We start from the raw sequence: 16,512 nt of genomic DNA, 5'->3' as shown, positions 1-16,512 counted from the left end.
CAACATTTTGCTTGACGCTTAAAGGGAAATGACTTGGGAAGAATGTTCAAGGAGGTATAATTGATAGCTTTATTGTGTGGTAAAACATCAAGTACGCTTTCAGTTGATCGCATGTGAAAGTACAAGTTTCAATCACGGTCACGTGCGGCCATTTCCACTGTATGCCCAAGAGCCATCTCAATGAAAGCAGTTGAGTGACGACAGTGTAAATCAGAGTCAAGGTAGTGTCACAAACGACAATGGCTGCTGTCATCTCTTTGTGGATGCTTGTCTTGCTCCCAGGTCAGTTCATACAAAAGCTGTGACCCAGCGCCCACTGGCATTTTAGACTGTGCCTTATTGGATCCAATGCCATTTTTCACTTAGACGTGTCTCCATGTTGCATCAACATCTGATGGGCTGTTCACAACACAAACTTTCAGAACAAATTTGGACAACTCACAAAATCACCACTGGCGGATGACAGAATTACTTAATGTTGCACTTAAGCGTAGTGTGATTATTAACACAAATGCATTCAGTAATTTTATTGAAATAACTAAATGAGAAACTGGCTCAAAGGCATATCGGCATAGAAAATAGAAGGAGATCTACATACTAGCCCTTTTAAGTACTAACCTACTGTACTGCATCAAGATTATCACACACACCTCAGTAATTAACAAGCCTCACATTAAATCTCACAGTTGATTTTTATATTTGCTTCTCCTCATTTATTTATTTAATTCAGCTGTTAAAAGTGTTCGCTCTGAGCATTATTTTCTCATTGCTGATACAGCACGGCGATCCTAGTGATGAGCAAGTCTGCCTCACAGTTCTGAGGTTCTGGGTTTGAATCTCGGCTCCAGCCTCCCTGTGGGGAGTTTTCATGTTCTCGCGTAGGTTTTCTCTGGGTACTCCAGCTCCCCCACACATTCCAAAAACATGCATGTTAGGTTCATTAAAGACTCTCTACTCAGGGGTGTCCGAACGTTTCTTCTAAGGGCCGCATACAAAATAATTGAAGGAGGCAAGGGTCACTTTGACATCTTTTTTCCCTTTATTCAACACACTAAATCAATTCATCAGTGCAGGTAAAGCTATGTGAAGCTATTTCTATTTTTATAAACACTGTGTGTTCAACAATACTGGCTCGGTAATAAAGCAAAAAGTCATTTTTTTTTCAGGATTTGGTGGCGGCCAGTGGCCCTGTATCCCACTTGAATAAATCCACCCCTGCACTTAGTTAGCGGCTGAATCACATCTTTACATTCAGAACCAAAACAGGAGCGTTATGTACTAAGCTGAACTTTGCATCACATCCCCGCAAATAATGTGTGATCGGTTAGCCGACGGTGGCCGACATTAGCACATCTGCCTCACAGTTCTGAGGACTCATGTTGAAGTGCCCGGGTGAAAAAACAACAACCACAGCAGCAGCAACAGTTATTTTTTCTCCCCTCACCAGCCGCCCCCCCCCCCCCCCCCGTCCCCCGTCCCCCTTCCCACTTTCCAAATCCCGGACTCGCCTGTGTGGAGTTTCCATGTTCTCCCTGTGCCTGCGTGGGTTTTCTCCAGACACTCCGGTTTCCTCCCACATCCCAAAAACATGCATGGTAGGTTGATTGAAAAGACTCTAAATTGCCCGTAGGTGTGAATGTGAGTGTGAATGGTTGTTTGTTTATATGTGCCCTGCGATTGGATGGCGACCAATTCAGGGTGTACCCCGCCTCTCGCCCGAAGATAGCTGGGATAGATTCCAGCATGCCCGCGACCCTTGTGAGGATAAGCGGTACAGAAAATGAATGAATGGATGTTATTTAACACTACAAACACACAGCTTTTATTTTGGTATTGCTGTTTTTGGCAGTATGGATTTGCATAATAACTAAATTTTTAGTTCGACCTGAAACATTTAGATTTAGCATTTAAGATTTATATTTTGATATAGATTTAACATTTATATATATTTAAAATCTTTCATGTAAATGTTAATATAAATCTTAAAACTAAAAATTAAAAACATTTATATTTAGATTTAAGATTTATATTTAGATGTATATACAGTATTGAGCATTATAAAAAAAATATATTTAACATTTAGATTTTAGATTGAGGTGTAGCATTTAATATTTGGATTTAACTGTTAAGTTGACAAATATTGTTCTAAATGTGCAGAAAAGTGACTCTCGAAAATGAACACCAGTTTTTTAAAGGTAAATGTGACAAAATGTTGCTGTTATTTTTGCCGTGAGCAGCTTTACACCCCATACAAGATATTCCAATTTCACAGAGATGCTTTTGTACAGTACATAGTTATCTAACACAAGACAATATCCCATGATGGTATTTATTTCACTTTCACATAGTGGGACAAGGGCAGTTCCCACACTCATTCTTTAGTAAGGAAGAGTAAAAGGATCTCACAAAGGATCTTTGTGCTACACAAGTAAAGTCGACAGCTTCCCAGTCTTCCCTCCTGAGATTCCGGAAGAGAAAGGAAGGGGTGAGTAACAGAAGGCTTGTGGGAGGAATCAACGTTTTCTCTGCTGACTTCTCTGATGTAGACAACAAACTCATGAGCCACACTCTGGCTGTTTTTGTAGCTTTCCCATTGGCTTCACAAGTGTCTCCTCCCTCTGGATTTATCCCCAGGGACGCGTAGGTGATGCTTGAAGCTCCTAAACCATTGTCGATGGACATTTGTGGTTGCTTTGTCAGTCAAGGTGATTATGGAATACAAACAAAGCATTTTTTCATTCATTCATTCATCTTTCGTTCTGCTTATCCTCACTAGGGTCGCGGGCATGCTGGAGCCTATCCCAGCTATCGACGGGCGAGAGGGTTGTACACCCTGAACTGGTCGCCACCCAATTGCAATAATCCCCCAATATACTGTAAGTAATCACTAACAGCGTCACATCCGGGAAACTGTTTAATAGACACATTGACAGTCAGCTTGTGGCTGCGTGTTGCTGTCTGAGTCGCATAGACACACAGATGCGTACTTGATTGACAGCTGAAGGGGAGCACTCAGCGGACACGCCCACACAGTCCACAGGCTCTTCAGTACTTTTCATTAATTGGGAGCCTTATTTCATACAATTAAAATGATAATTATGTATATTTTTGTAACCATTCAAATTTGGCAGACTTGTTAACAACACTTCTCTGTGGTGTGTCAAATTTACATGACATTTTTTTTGGCCGCTTTACTGGGCCTTTGAGTACAACTGAATTGTAACCAGGCAGTAATTCTTTCACATACCGCTCGTGTACCACCAGTGGTACTTGTACGACACTTTGAGCATCACTGCCTTAGTTTGCCATTTTATATATCTTTTAAAAGTGATGGAGTTGGAAAATATTTGAATGTGCATATTCTTATTTTATATTTTGGTCCATTTAACATTCATGCCATGTGCTATTTAAAAAAAGAAATAGCATAAATCTGACGCTGTACACACTTCACCCACTCTTACTTATTTGGGGAACTCATATTATTCTAAAGTAATAATCAGTACTCGAGGGTTAGGATTACATGATGACTGTATTGATAATATTTAAGATGGGAGGCGCGGGTAGGTCGACAGGTATCATGTTGATACTGATTGTGACGAGGGTGGCGTGTGCGCGCGCGCGCACGTGAGGGCAATGACCACGTGACTCTCTCGCTCATTTTTTTTATTCCCCCCCCCCATTGCCTGCAGCTCAATTAGTCAGACCGCCGCGTGGTGTCGAATCTTTGTGGGCTTCAGTTGACAAGTCACACACAAGGAGCACGGAGCTGACTCATCACCATTTCTTCCCTCTTCCCCTGCCAACATGTCCACTTTGGAGCGCCTTTGCGGCTTTTGTTTCTCCTGATAACTCCTCTCCCCACCTCCCCGTCGCTGTTGGATTAAATTTAAAAAAAAAAAAAAAAGAGAGAGAGAGAGAAAGAGAGAGAGAGCATTGCAACATCGGACCCGAGAGTTCTCCTCCTCAGACTGATTGCAACGGTTGTCGCGAAGTGCCAGCCGCTTTTGTTCGTTCGGCGAGGAAACGTCGCAAAGAGCTCTGCAGCTGTTGCAAGAAGAAACTCGCGGATTCCCGGCACAGCAGAGTCGCCGGAGCGCTCGACTTGCAGGCTCTCAGTCAGACGAGCAGAAGAACCATGTCCTCGTCCAGATTCAAGAAGGATAAGGAGATCATTGCGGACTACGAGACCCAAGTGAAAGGTGAGCCGTGTGTTGGTGCACGTCACGTTCATTCACGTTGCCAAAACGCACAAACGTAACATCTCGCCTCTTCCACTTTTGAAATGGTTGTCATTACTTTTATCCGAAAGCATCCTCTCCTCGTTGGACTCGGCTGAACCTTGCAAAGCAGCCGCAATACCACCAAATCCAAACATCTAACAATGTATTCCCCCCGCGTGCAAATGCATGTTCTCGTGCATTCATCCACAGGCAGTTGGACTTTTGTGGTGGATGATGACAATGTGGTTAGGATCCTGCCCCTGCACGCTCGTGTTGCCGGGTAAAATAATCCATGTGTTGAAATGAGTGCAGGGGGGTTGCCTGGCTGCACCTTCTTCTCAACATTTTGGGGCCTATCTGGCTTCCTGCACTGATTCGTGGCATGTTGATCAAATGTTTGTAAACAGGGAGTGAAATGTACTGAGAATCATCTCGTTTTATTCCATTAGAGGTGTCATAATGGGTTTGGGTGGGCCATGGTGAGGAACAATCAAACTCTGATCATGATCATACTTTGATTTGTTAAGTAGGCTTTACACGATCAGGATTTTTGGGGCTGATCACCGATCAGCGAGTTTAAAACAAACGATAACCGATCACCGATCCGATCACAAGATGGAGGAATGTGTCCATTTACATGACTTGTTCATTTATTGTATATACTTGTCTTTTTAAATGACATCTTCATTCACTGTGTACTTCATTGCTCCAAAAATTATATTTACAATAAATAATGTATCTTTGTTCCTCTATTTATGCCAGTGAGCCATAGTGACAGACAGAACAAATGAATGGTCTTCTATTAGATGGCAGGAAGTAAATACAGTAATTAATGTGACCACTTTTTGTGACATTTTTGTTTGTTGGTGTGCCGTGAGATTTTTCAAGTGTAAGATATGTTCCTTGGCTCCATAAAGGTTGGAAATCACCGCTCTAGTCAGATCGTGTATTTTAATCACTCACGTCAAACCAACATTACATGAGAGAAATAATGGGTGCCAACTTATCCATCCATTCATTCATTTTCTGAGCCGCTTCTCCTCACTTGGGTCGCGGGCACGCTGGAGCCTATCCCAGCTATCATCGGGCAGGAGGCGGGGTACACCCTGAACTGGTTGCCAGCCAATCGCAGGGCACAGACAAACAAACAACCATTCGCACTCACATACACACCTATGGGCAATTTAGAGTTGTCAATTAACCTACCATGCATGTTCTTGACTTCGCCCACACCGAAACTTTAGAGCATGATTCAACAGAATGTTGTTTACGTCCCCAACCATTCGTGCTACCGCTAGCTTGCTAGGCTACATCACACTTTATTGCCTGCTTGTGAGCCGTATCGTATTAAAAGTACGTGAACATTCCCGAAGCAAGCCAAGAACGTCCTCTCCTGTCCTGAGCACCGGTGACCACCAACACACGTTTTCCCCCATTTTGTCCTTATAATACAGTCAAGTCAGCGCGCTCCACTCTTGTCGTCGTCGCCACGGTAACGAGTGTATCCGGTCGCATTTGAGTGGACAAGATAAAGCCCAATGATCATAAAAAACGGGATGCCTGTGGTTTCGGAATACAAGATTTTATTGCAGTCGTCTTGACAGTGCAATCGTGAAAGAGCAAATTTGTCTTCTAGTCTGATCCGGTGCATTACATGTTGCATGTCTCCGACGTGTTGTCTGTCCCACAACGCCGACACGTTTTTTTAAAACATGTTTTTTTATTTTTTAAATAACTTCATTGGCCGTCAGATATTTACATAGTACTACATCAAAAGACACGTGACAAGGCTAAAAATAAACTAGCTTTTGGATTCAAATATACTGTGCACTCGGCAACGCAGAGTTAATGTCTTTTGCGGAGCCGATCCATGACGTAATTGATCGGATTGGCGAATTAAAGCCGATCAGCATAAAATGCTAAATATCGGCCGATACCGATCAGCCTGATCAAATCGGTGTAAAGTCTATCGTTTAGTCATTATCGACCAAACTGGGCCGTTAGCCCTCACATTGACGACATGTACTGAATTTTCCTTGAACAAGTTTTTGTTAGAAAGCTCATTCGGTATCGTAATTGGGGTTTTTCTTATTAATACTGAGGGCATAACTTGTGATAAGTGCTAGGTGTTAGACACTAGCAAAACAGGTGCTAAATTGCGATCAAAGCTGTTTATTATATTACATTTCCGCATGGCAACCATTTTAGACACCTGCAATCCAATTGATAACACTTAATCTTTATAGACCAATTAGAGGTGCTGAAAAGTAATAGTGTTTGCTACACTGTATGGACAAAAATATAAGAACCCCAACAAGAAGTACAGTACAGGAGGTTTGTCCATTCGTCAATGTTGAGCCGGAATTACAATCTCTGTTCTAGTCCATCCAAAGACGTTTAATGGTGTTGCGGTTCTTCATGTTTCTCCAAACCAAACGTATCTTAACATGCCTTTATGGACATTCCATTGTCCACTGGGGCACAGCCTTGCTGGAACAGAAAAGGGCCTCTCTTAAACTGTTCCAATAAAATGTCTTGGAAAAAGATGTAAGAGATTTATTATTTCATTGATTAACAGGCCTGTTCATGCTTTGGCTGCCAAGAATTAGTCACATTGGCAAATATTGACTGAAGGGACATCCCTTTCAATGAAATTTGAGGTGTGCATATTCAACATCTTAACCAAAAGAGAGAGTGATACCTGTACATTGTACATTTTGGGTGATCCTTTGTTTTTCGCGGGTAATAGGGACCAGAACCCCCCGAAAAAAGTGAAAAACCGCGAAGTACGATCACAGATAAATCCACTTGTGCTCTCATTGGTCGATGTCGCGCCGGGAATCAATCACGCGCCTCGTATGAGTGCCTGTGGCATGTACAGTACAGTGTAGGCATGTACAAAGCCTCTGAGTCAACTCATCTCTTTGTTTGGCATGCAGGGAAACCTTCTCTCGCGCGCATCAACATGAAACAACGCGTCTTTCCGCAATATGGCTGCTGATATGGCTGTATTTTTTCATTTTTATTTTATTTTATTTTTTTTGATGAATATTTTGGAAAATCCCGCGAAGCACCGAAGCCGCAAAACGTGAAGCGCGAAGTGGCGAGGGAACACTGTATACATATGGTTCTCCCACCCAAGGTAAAACAGCATGAAGAAAGTTGCAACCTGATTGGACAGCGTTTGTCACATATTATACAAAGAAACTCAAATTTCCAACACAACAAGGCTGTCTGCTGTGTTACATATGCTTATTTGCACCGGCTGAGATTTGTTAGTAAGCGCTTCTAATATAAATATAAAAAACAGTCCAGACACAGATAGAAATTGTGAACACACTCTCAGATAAGATGAAACTCATAAGTATAAAATTATTAGTTACTATATTTCCAAGATAATCTATTCCCATAGAATCAATGGATTGTGCTTTGTCTAGTCTCCACCCTTACCACCGTAGCCGCAGTTGTAGCCCAATTGAGGGGTTCGAAAATGATATGGCATGGATTTCGTTATTTTGGTACCCGTCACAAGTAAGAAGAAAATGGTGCACTGAACTCTAGTATTTTGTGGAGACTTTATATGCAGTAAGTTGTGAATGGACTGATCTGGAGCCAGCTTTTCCTCAAGTGGTTCTTGGGTTCAAGTTCTAAAACCCAATGGTTCCATTTATGTTCCACCACCTCAGGGGCTTTTGCTCATCATCAGGTCCAGATTTAGCATCTCAAAGTGCGAGAGCTTGGAGATTTTCTTTGAGAAAGTGCCACCATGTCAATGTTCATCTTATTTTACTGTTCACTGCTTTACCAGAGGCCAGTTTTGATCATTCTTGCATCAATTATTCAGCTCAGATGCCACAGTGCTGTGGATGTAGCGCTCTTGTTTCAGTGCCGGGCTCCGTCTAGCCCGGGTTGCTTTAGCCTGGGTCCTTGAGCCGCAGGAGAAAGAGGAATGCTAATTTATGGTTAATTTGTCATTCGCCGTTCGTGCGTTGCATAGACTGCAGACACAGAGGGCTCTTCACCTCCTCAGAACAATGGCCACATTTGAGATGAACCAACCAGTGAGTGGGGGCTAATGACATTCACATTGGAAATTGCACCTGTCGTACTTTGACTTATGGCTTAATGGTTCATGTGGACACAGCAGAAGGGGCCCTTGCATCAGAGTGTCATTGATTGGTTCATCCAAGATCACAAGGTTGCTTTATTATGTATGAGGCTTAATAAGTGAGCGACATGAACAAAATATCAGTCGTGTAATAGCAAAGCAGAATCTGGCAAGCTCCAAAAGTAGTAAACACCATGAAGTGAACTTCATTCATATAATTGTAAAGCACAACAAAGTCAAAGCCTCCTTCGCTTTATTCAAGCCATTCAAGGAGCTACATCATGCATTTCCATGTCAATAGTGAGGCTGGTTAAGTGTGACTGACTCGGACTGGTACTGTGGAACTCTTCCCGCTGACATTTTTGCAAGATGTTGGTGGCTTGCTGTTGAGTTGCACACACTTCCTGTAATTTACAGGTGTCAAAGTCAAGGCTCCGTGTCATTTGATGTGACCCACAAAAGCTTGCGACAATTTTTCAAAACTCGCCAGTAAAATGATAATAATCGAATGCAGTGGCAATTACAGTATGTAACATTATAGGGTGATTATTAGGGTTCTCACACTGAACATGGGACATGAAGTGTAACTGCCTCACACTTGCGCCACACGCCTACAGTGTAGTCTGTAAACAAACTTAAGTGTAGGTCAGCATTGGCTAGCATACGGTCGATTAAAAAAACAAAACAAAAAAAGTCTACACACCTCTGTTCAAATTCCAGGTTTTTGTGATGTAAAAAAAAAAAAAAGATAAAGATAAATAATTCAAAACATTTTTTTTCACAATTTTCACTACCACAAAATGTCCCACACATGTGGGAAAATGTTCGATGAAACCAAAGCTGAATCTTTTGATTGTGATGCCAAAAGGTGTTTGGTGAAAACACAACACTGCTAATCACCAAAAGAATATCATACCTATATACCTACAGTGACGTTACGTATGGTGGCAGCCTCATCCTTTGGGATCTTTCTTCAGCTGGGACTGAGGCCTGACACAAGGTGAAGGCAAATATGGAGCACAAAATCTTCAGGCTTCTGCTAGAAAGCAAAAATATATCTGAACCTTTATAAAGGGTTAATCAGAGAAATTTAAATGGTGGCAATTGTATGTTGATTCCTATTTAAATTGAATTTAAATATGACCGGTCAACTGTGAACACAGCCAAACTATTGATGTTGTACTTTCCTAAAGCTGTTGATATTTCATTTCATTTAAATATCATTAATTTTTTTCCCCTATTGACAAAAAAAGAGCATTTTTTTCCCTTTTGCATTTTGTTCCTTTTGTACCACCAAAACTGGGTTTTTTGGGCGTACTGTTACACTCTTAACAATTATACATTTTTGTGGCTCCCTTCAGGCAACTGCAGTATAACTACGATTTGGTAGTTATAGTTTTGATTTCTGTTGTAATTAACTCTTCAGTATCAACATTAGGGCTGGGCATTTGACTACTTCCTTGATCGACTAACGGGAAATTGTATTAGTCAATTAATTCTTATTTTTAAAAGTAATTTGGGAAGAGAAATTATGAAAGCCACACGGTGAGCCTAGTGGCTGGCACTTGGCTTGTGTCGGTTTTCTCGGGTACTCTGTCTTCCTCCCACATTCCAAAATATACATATTAGGTTCGTCGAAGACTCTAAATTGTCCATAGGTGTGAAGGAGAGTTTAAATGGTTGTCTACCCTGCCTTCACCCAAAGTCAGTTAATTGATTATGTCAGTCCATATCCAACCCGAGGGCGGTAAATTAGCACTGCTCCACCAATGTGATGTCGTGCAACAATGCTATTCATTTTGAATTTGCAACACAAGATAGTTCATATCAGGACGAAACTGCAACACTTTTTAAGTCCATGTCCACAATATAGATGGTTTTTCTGCTAAGTGGTTATTTGTGCACATCTTTATGCTTGACTGTGGTTTTACTTGACAGTCAGCAGGTTTATTTATTCTGCTCGCCTTGTTTCTTGTATCCACCTCTGAAATGGATCGCTCATTTGTTTTGTTAGAGTGGAGTTGAATTTGGCTCCAGTCAGGTTTCCTGGCACGCTATACCTCAGGGAATAGTGTCTGTCTTCTTTTATTTGTTTATTTATAAAAATCATTTTAATCAATTTCAAAACTACATTAGACTGTAAGTTGTTTTGCATGTTTCCATCAAGGAGTCAGACAGCTTCTCCGATCTCGAAAATAAATTAAAACGATGAAAGAAAGCTCACGGATGCTTTTGCACGCACGTAAACATGAGAGGTGTTACTGACAGGGACGCATGTTTTGACACTTTTACAGTTCTGTTTGACTTCCTCGCCTCAAACTGCTCCGTCTCCACAGAAGGCTGAGAAATCATTTGGTTTCACTTTTTAGGAATCCTTCAATTGTTAAAGCGAAATCATTATCGAGCGAGTCGTGACATTATTCGTGTATACTTTTTTATCACCTCAATTTGCAGGTCATGGAGAAACACCATTCTGACCTATCATTGCCTTTCAATGGTTTACAGGGAAATTAACCTTGCACTTGCACTGATGTTGAGCTAAGGCTATTATGAGTCACTGTGCTCAGATAAATAGTGAAAACTTATGGTTCACTGTGTAACAAAGCACTGCAAGTTAGTATGGGCAGCCTGTGATCACTTTGCAGATGACACGCAGAGATGTCACCTCAAGTTTGTTAGTGTTGCCGCTCCACTGATCTATGGTTTCTCAATGGGCGGAGGGTGGTGAAGACATTCTAGTACTGACTTAGTGGCGCCACAAAACCATTTACCAACCATGTAGACACAATAGTCCTGCGTTGGACCATCTTGGCTCTTCTGTGGTAGAAAAAATCTTGAGCTTCACAGAGTGTTGGTTAGCCTTCTTGGCAATTAAATTGGTAGCACAAGTGGCCATGTCAGGCTAAGATATCTTAATATCCTTACTGTTTGTCATGTTGGAGACAACTTTGAAGAGACCGTTTTTCTAATCGCATAGATCTCCAAAACAGTGTTTCCATGTCAAGGAAATCACACACGCTCTGCTTGTTTCAAAAAACTTATATACAGGCAACACTGCCAAACATGTTTGAACTGGACAATCGCGAAAAAACTGCAGTCGGCGACTCACACTTGTACACCTGGAGATTGACCCTTGCACACAAACAAACTCGCTGCTATGTTATCAGGAAACAATGTTTTGAGGCGCCACATACTGTATATTATTCAACCACAAACAACATGGCACGATTGTCTAGGGAGACGCGGATTTTCCTGGCAACTGTAGGTCTATTCATTGGCTGCACTCATGCATTTCAGCGACAGAGACTCTCCACGTTTTGCTTTTTAGCTACAGGTTAGATAATTATCAATAATTATCGTACCGTGAGATTAATACCGTGATGAAACCGAATAGTGAGATATACAGTGGAAACGGAAAGATTTCATACCCCCTAAAATGTTTCACTTTGTTATATTGCAGCCATTTGTTAAAATCATTTGTTCATTTTTTTCCTCATTAATGTACACACAGCACCCCATATTGACAGAAAAAAAACGTAATTGTTGTAATTTTTGCTGATTTATTAAAAAAGAAAAACTGAAATATTACACAGCCATAAGTATTCAGACCCTTTGCGGTGACACTCATATATTTAACTCGGGTGCTGTCCATTTCTTCTAATCATCCTTAAAATGGTTCGACACCTTCAATGGAGTCCAGCTGTGTTTGATTATACTGATTGGACTTGATTAGGAAAGCCACACACCTGTCTGTATAAGACCTTTCAGCTCACAGTGCATGCCAGAGCAAATGAGAATCATGAGGTCAAAGGAACTGCCTGAAGAGCTCAGAGACAGAATTGTGGCAAGGGACAGATCTGGCCAAGGTTACCAAAACATTTCTGTTGCACTTAAGTTTCCTAATAGCACAGTGGCCTCCATAATCCTGAACAATTGGGGGAGAAGAGCCTTGGTGAGAGAGGTATAGAAGAACCCAAAGATCACTGTGGCTGAGCTCCAGAGATGCAGTCAGAAGATGGGAGAAAGTTCTAGAACGTCAACCATCGCTGCAGCCCTCCACCAGTCGGGGTTTTATGGCAGAGTGGTTCGACGGAAGCCTCTCCTCAGTGCAAGACACATGAAAGACCGCATGGAGTTTTCTAAAAAACACCTGAAGGACTCAAAGATGGTGAGAAATAAGATTTTCTCATCTGATGAGACCAAGAGAGAAATTGTTGGGCTTAATTCTATGTGGCATGTGTAGAGAAAACCAGGCACTGCTCATCACCTGTCCAATACGGTCCCAAAAGTGAAGCATGGCGGTGGCAGCATCATGCTGTGGATGTGTTTTTGCAGGGACAGGGAGACTGGTTGCAATCGAAGAAAAGAGGAATGCGCCCAAGTACAGGGATATCCTGGACGAAAACCTTCTCCAGAGTGCTCAGAACATCAGACTGGGCTGAAGGTTCACCTTCAAAAAAGACAATGACCCTAAGCACACAGCTAAAATACCGAAGGAGTGGCTTCAGAACAACTCCGTGACTGTTGTTGAATGACCCAGCCAGAGCCCCGACTTAAACCCAATTGAGCATCTCTGGAAAGACCTGACCTCATTTCCAAAAAGACCCATGGCTGTATTAGCTCAAAAGGGGGCTTCTACTAAAACTGAGCAAAGTGTCTGAATACTTATGGCTGAGTGATATAGTGTGTGTGTGTGTGTGTGTGTGTGTATATATATATATATATATATATATATATATATAAAATATGGTATGTACTGGTACAGCTTGGTGGTGGCTGGCTGGATCTAGCTTGGTACCTGCAATAATTTTTCTTGTAAAAGATCATGTTTTGATTGGCCGTTATATCTGCGACATTGCAACACTTTTCACCAGTGATTTGAATCATAAGAAAACTAGTTGCAGATTGTCGATCACTCATGAAACCTAGATGAAGAGCACCGCACACTGCGGGACAGTTCGGTCAGGTCGTTCAGTGTGCGGCGGGTCTGTGATGGAGGCAGCTGCCACCATTCAACTGGATGTTTGTCCAACACATAATCAGCCTTTTCATTTAACGACAAAGATTAGCTGTTCACACAGACTCAATCATCTTTAGGTTTGTGTGCCGGCATTCATAAAGTTGACAGAAGTCAACTTAAACAGAAGTGGTTTCAATCGTTTTCCTTTTTTTGGGTGCCAGTTGGTGCATTCATTCATTCAGTTGAGCTAATTCATAGAACACTGTCCGAACAAGCATTTTCTTCCTCCAACAACATGACTATTGTGGCACCAGTTTCAGCACACCAAAAGAGTCAAACTAATTTGTACAACCACAATTCTTATCAAATCATCTTAGTTTCTCAAACAACCAACTAGTCAACCACTACATTATGTCTGATTATGCAAATGAAAATGGAATTGTTTTGTGACATATTAAAAAAACATGTCCTATTAAAGATGGATTTTTATTTATTCTTGTAGGCCACAGTCTTACAAAAACTATTTTAAATGAGTTCTAGTAACAATTCTAATAACAAGTGTATATGACTTTAAAGCTTCAGAGCTGCCAACCTATAAAAATTCACTTCCAGAACAATTTGTCCAAATTTGCCTGAATTTCCAATATTTTCAAAATTTTGTCAAGAACATAATCGTTAATAAATTATGGCTTCAATATTTGTCATGTTAATGTTTTTATTACATCAGCCTTGTAATGGTGGACACAGTTGCAGCCTGAGTCAAAGTATCAGCATATGAGAATTCAACATTCCAAAAACATCTGTCTATGGATTAATTCACCTTTGCCAATTATGTTTTCAATCCTGGTAACAAGAAACTAAATCAAGTCTCTTAAAGCAGATTAATCAGATCTCAAACGTCAACATTAAAACTCCGCAATTTATGATGCAAACAAACAACATTGCTGATAGACTGAATTGTATGGTTTAAGTATGGACAATAATTTTGGTTTCGATTTTGTGCAATGTACTTGTACAAGCGTACATGTAAGAAGTAATGTAATTACATCTTCCCTTGCATGCTATTTATATTATATATATTTCCTATATCTATAATCGCTGCTTAAACGATACAAATTCCCCCCATTGTGGTTCTAATAAAGGTTATTTTATCGTATATTACAAATATTTATTAATAATATTAATATACTTTTAACCTCCTTCAGAAGTGACGTGTGCAGTGTCATATTAATTTATTTCTGGTTCAGACACGGCGTCCGGTGTCGACGTGTATTATTTTATATTCATATCTCTTTCTCTAAACACGTATTAATTGGCCTTTTATTTTGTTGCTCCAAGTTCCAGCCAGACCTCTGTGACAAGTGTATTGTTTCACCAAATTACTTACTTGGAGCTTTTGTGACTGCATGACACTTTAGTTTAGCAATTAGCATGGCTTTGACATCGTCTTTGCCTATCCACCCCTCATCCTCCCCGAGTGACACTATTGAAAGAAGCATGGTAAGAAGTGTAGCTTATTCGCTACCATGGAGGTGATGATCAGTGACTTACAATGCATTGACAACGGCCTACCCAGCGATTAATTGGGGTATGTCATGTATTAGAGTGGAGGCCACTATTTGAGGCAATTTGATAGTTTTCTCCTATTGGCCAAAGAACTGAAAAGCTTTTATTTAACATGGTGGTTGGAGTCAATGCACTTAATGAACTATGAACCTCCAGAGGGAAACACACGATTGTCGTTGTTTAAAGTTAACTAGAAAAAAAAAATACGAAAAACTACTTAGGAGATGGTAGATACATGAAACAGGGACACTGTACAGAAATAACGCTCCAATGACTTTGACAGTCTCTTCATAATTAGTGAAGTTCAGTCACTTCAGTCAGGTTTGGGACCTGTGAGACTGACGTTATTATGAAGTGTGAGCCTCCACGTCAGTACTCTACGGATAGTTAAAATAGTGCAGCTATTTGCGGCTCACAAATGTCATTTATCCACCTCTCATGGTGGAAATAGAACAACATTTGGCACAGACTTATTAAAAGCACGGGACTGTGGCATGTTCACATATTTGTGTTAAATGTCTAATCAGGACATTCAAAGACTATCAAAGACTTTTTTTCTGCAATTAAAGCTTATTCATCATGAAGATAAATGAACTATCTGTTGAATATGTTAGTGACACTACTATACACATGACTACAATTGCAAACAAATGTACACTGAAAACTAAGGAATCCTGATCGAAGGACGCTATAGAGTCATAATGTAAAAAACACACATTTTTGGGGACCAGTATTCCAATTTTGTAGAAATTAAGCTATACACAATGTACCAGTCCTCATCAGACTGATTCCTCATTGGGAAATTCAATTTCAAATTCAATGACTGTTGACTGTTTCATGGTGCTCCGCTGCCTTGCTTCTCAATAGTAGTCAGGACGCAGCCTAGCATTTCTCCAACAACTATGGTAGTCGCAGTTTCCTTTGCCCGCAGCAGCAACTCGAACTATGACCCGCCAGTGCATGAAATGCAATGCTCACACCCTTTCAGCAATTCACTCCAGAACAATTGTGACTTTTGTCTTAACACACTCCACAAAGAGGGCGGACATGCAGCCAATACGCTTTGCTTGTTTGGGCATGAAATTTATGGCATGATATTATGATAGCATCCATTGGTGAAAAAAACCTCCACCAATTTCAGTCTATTATTCTTGTGTCTTAGAACATTATACATAATACATCAAAGTACAAGTAGTTATTCAAAGGTCAAGCACAATTCTTTCCAGGATGCTGCCCAACCTCTGTTTTGTTCATCCATCCATCCATTTTCTGAGCCACTTCTCCTCACTCGGGTGGCGGGCGTGCTGGAGCCTATCCCAGCTATCATCGGGCAGGAGGCGGGGTGGGCTGTATTGGGAAATGGCAAACCATCTTATGAGTGCATTACTGTCCACCCACTGCAAGAAAACCAATGTGAATTGATGGTGGATGGACATTGTTTGTTGCCGCCATCTACCGGTGGGGGTCTGAAGTGGACTCGTATCTCAAGTTTGACTCTTATCCCAAGAGAAAAAAATTGGTCAAGTGACGCTACGTATCTAGAAAAACCCGTCAGTCCAGGCACCACTGCAGTATCAACCAAGGATTAGGGTTCAAAACTTGGGTTTCAAAATAGAGGTTCAAAGTTGGGTTTCAAAACAGGGTTTCTTGCCAAGGTT

The 16,512-nt window shown here is 41.0% G+C and overlaps 1 protein-coding gene across 1 annotated transcript in view; it reads left to right on the top strand.

Annotated features, from left to right (window-relative positions):
- The first annotated feature begins 3,634 nt into the window (after positions 1–3,634).
- srgap3 (SLIT-ROBO Rho GTPase activating protein 3) overlaps positions 3,635–16,512 on the top strand; it is a 71,560-nt gene continuing 58,682 nt past the window's right edge. Inside the window, 1 exon segment of the mRNA XM_061687805.1 lies at positions 3,635–4,199. Coding sequence (XP_061543789.1) covers positions 4,136–4,199 — 64 coding nt within the window. The 5' untranslated portion in view covers positions 3,635–4,135.

This window comes from Phycodurus eques, chromosome 10 (genome assembly GCF_024500275.1).
Source record: "Phycodurus eques isolate BA_2022a chromosome 10, UOR_Pequ_1.1, whole genome shotgun sequence".
NCBI lineage: Eukaryota > Metazoa > Chordata > Actinopteri > Syngnathiformes > Syngnathidae > Phycodurus > Phycodurus eques.
The sequence above is the reverse complement of the archived record's forward strand: the minus strand, read 5'-3'. Positions and strand labels throughout refer to the sequence as shown.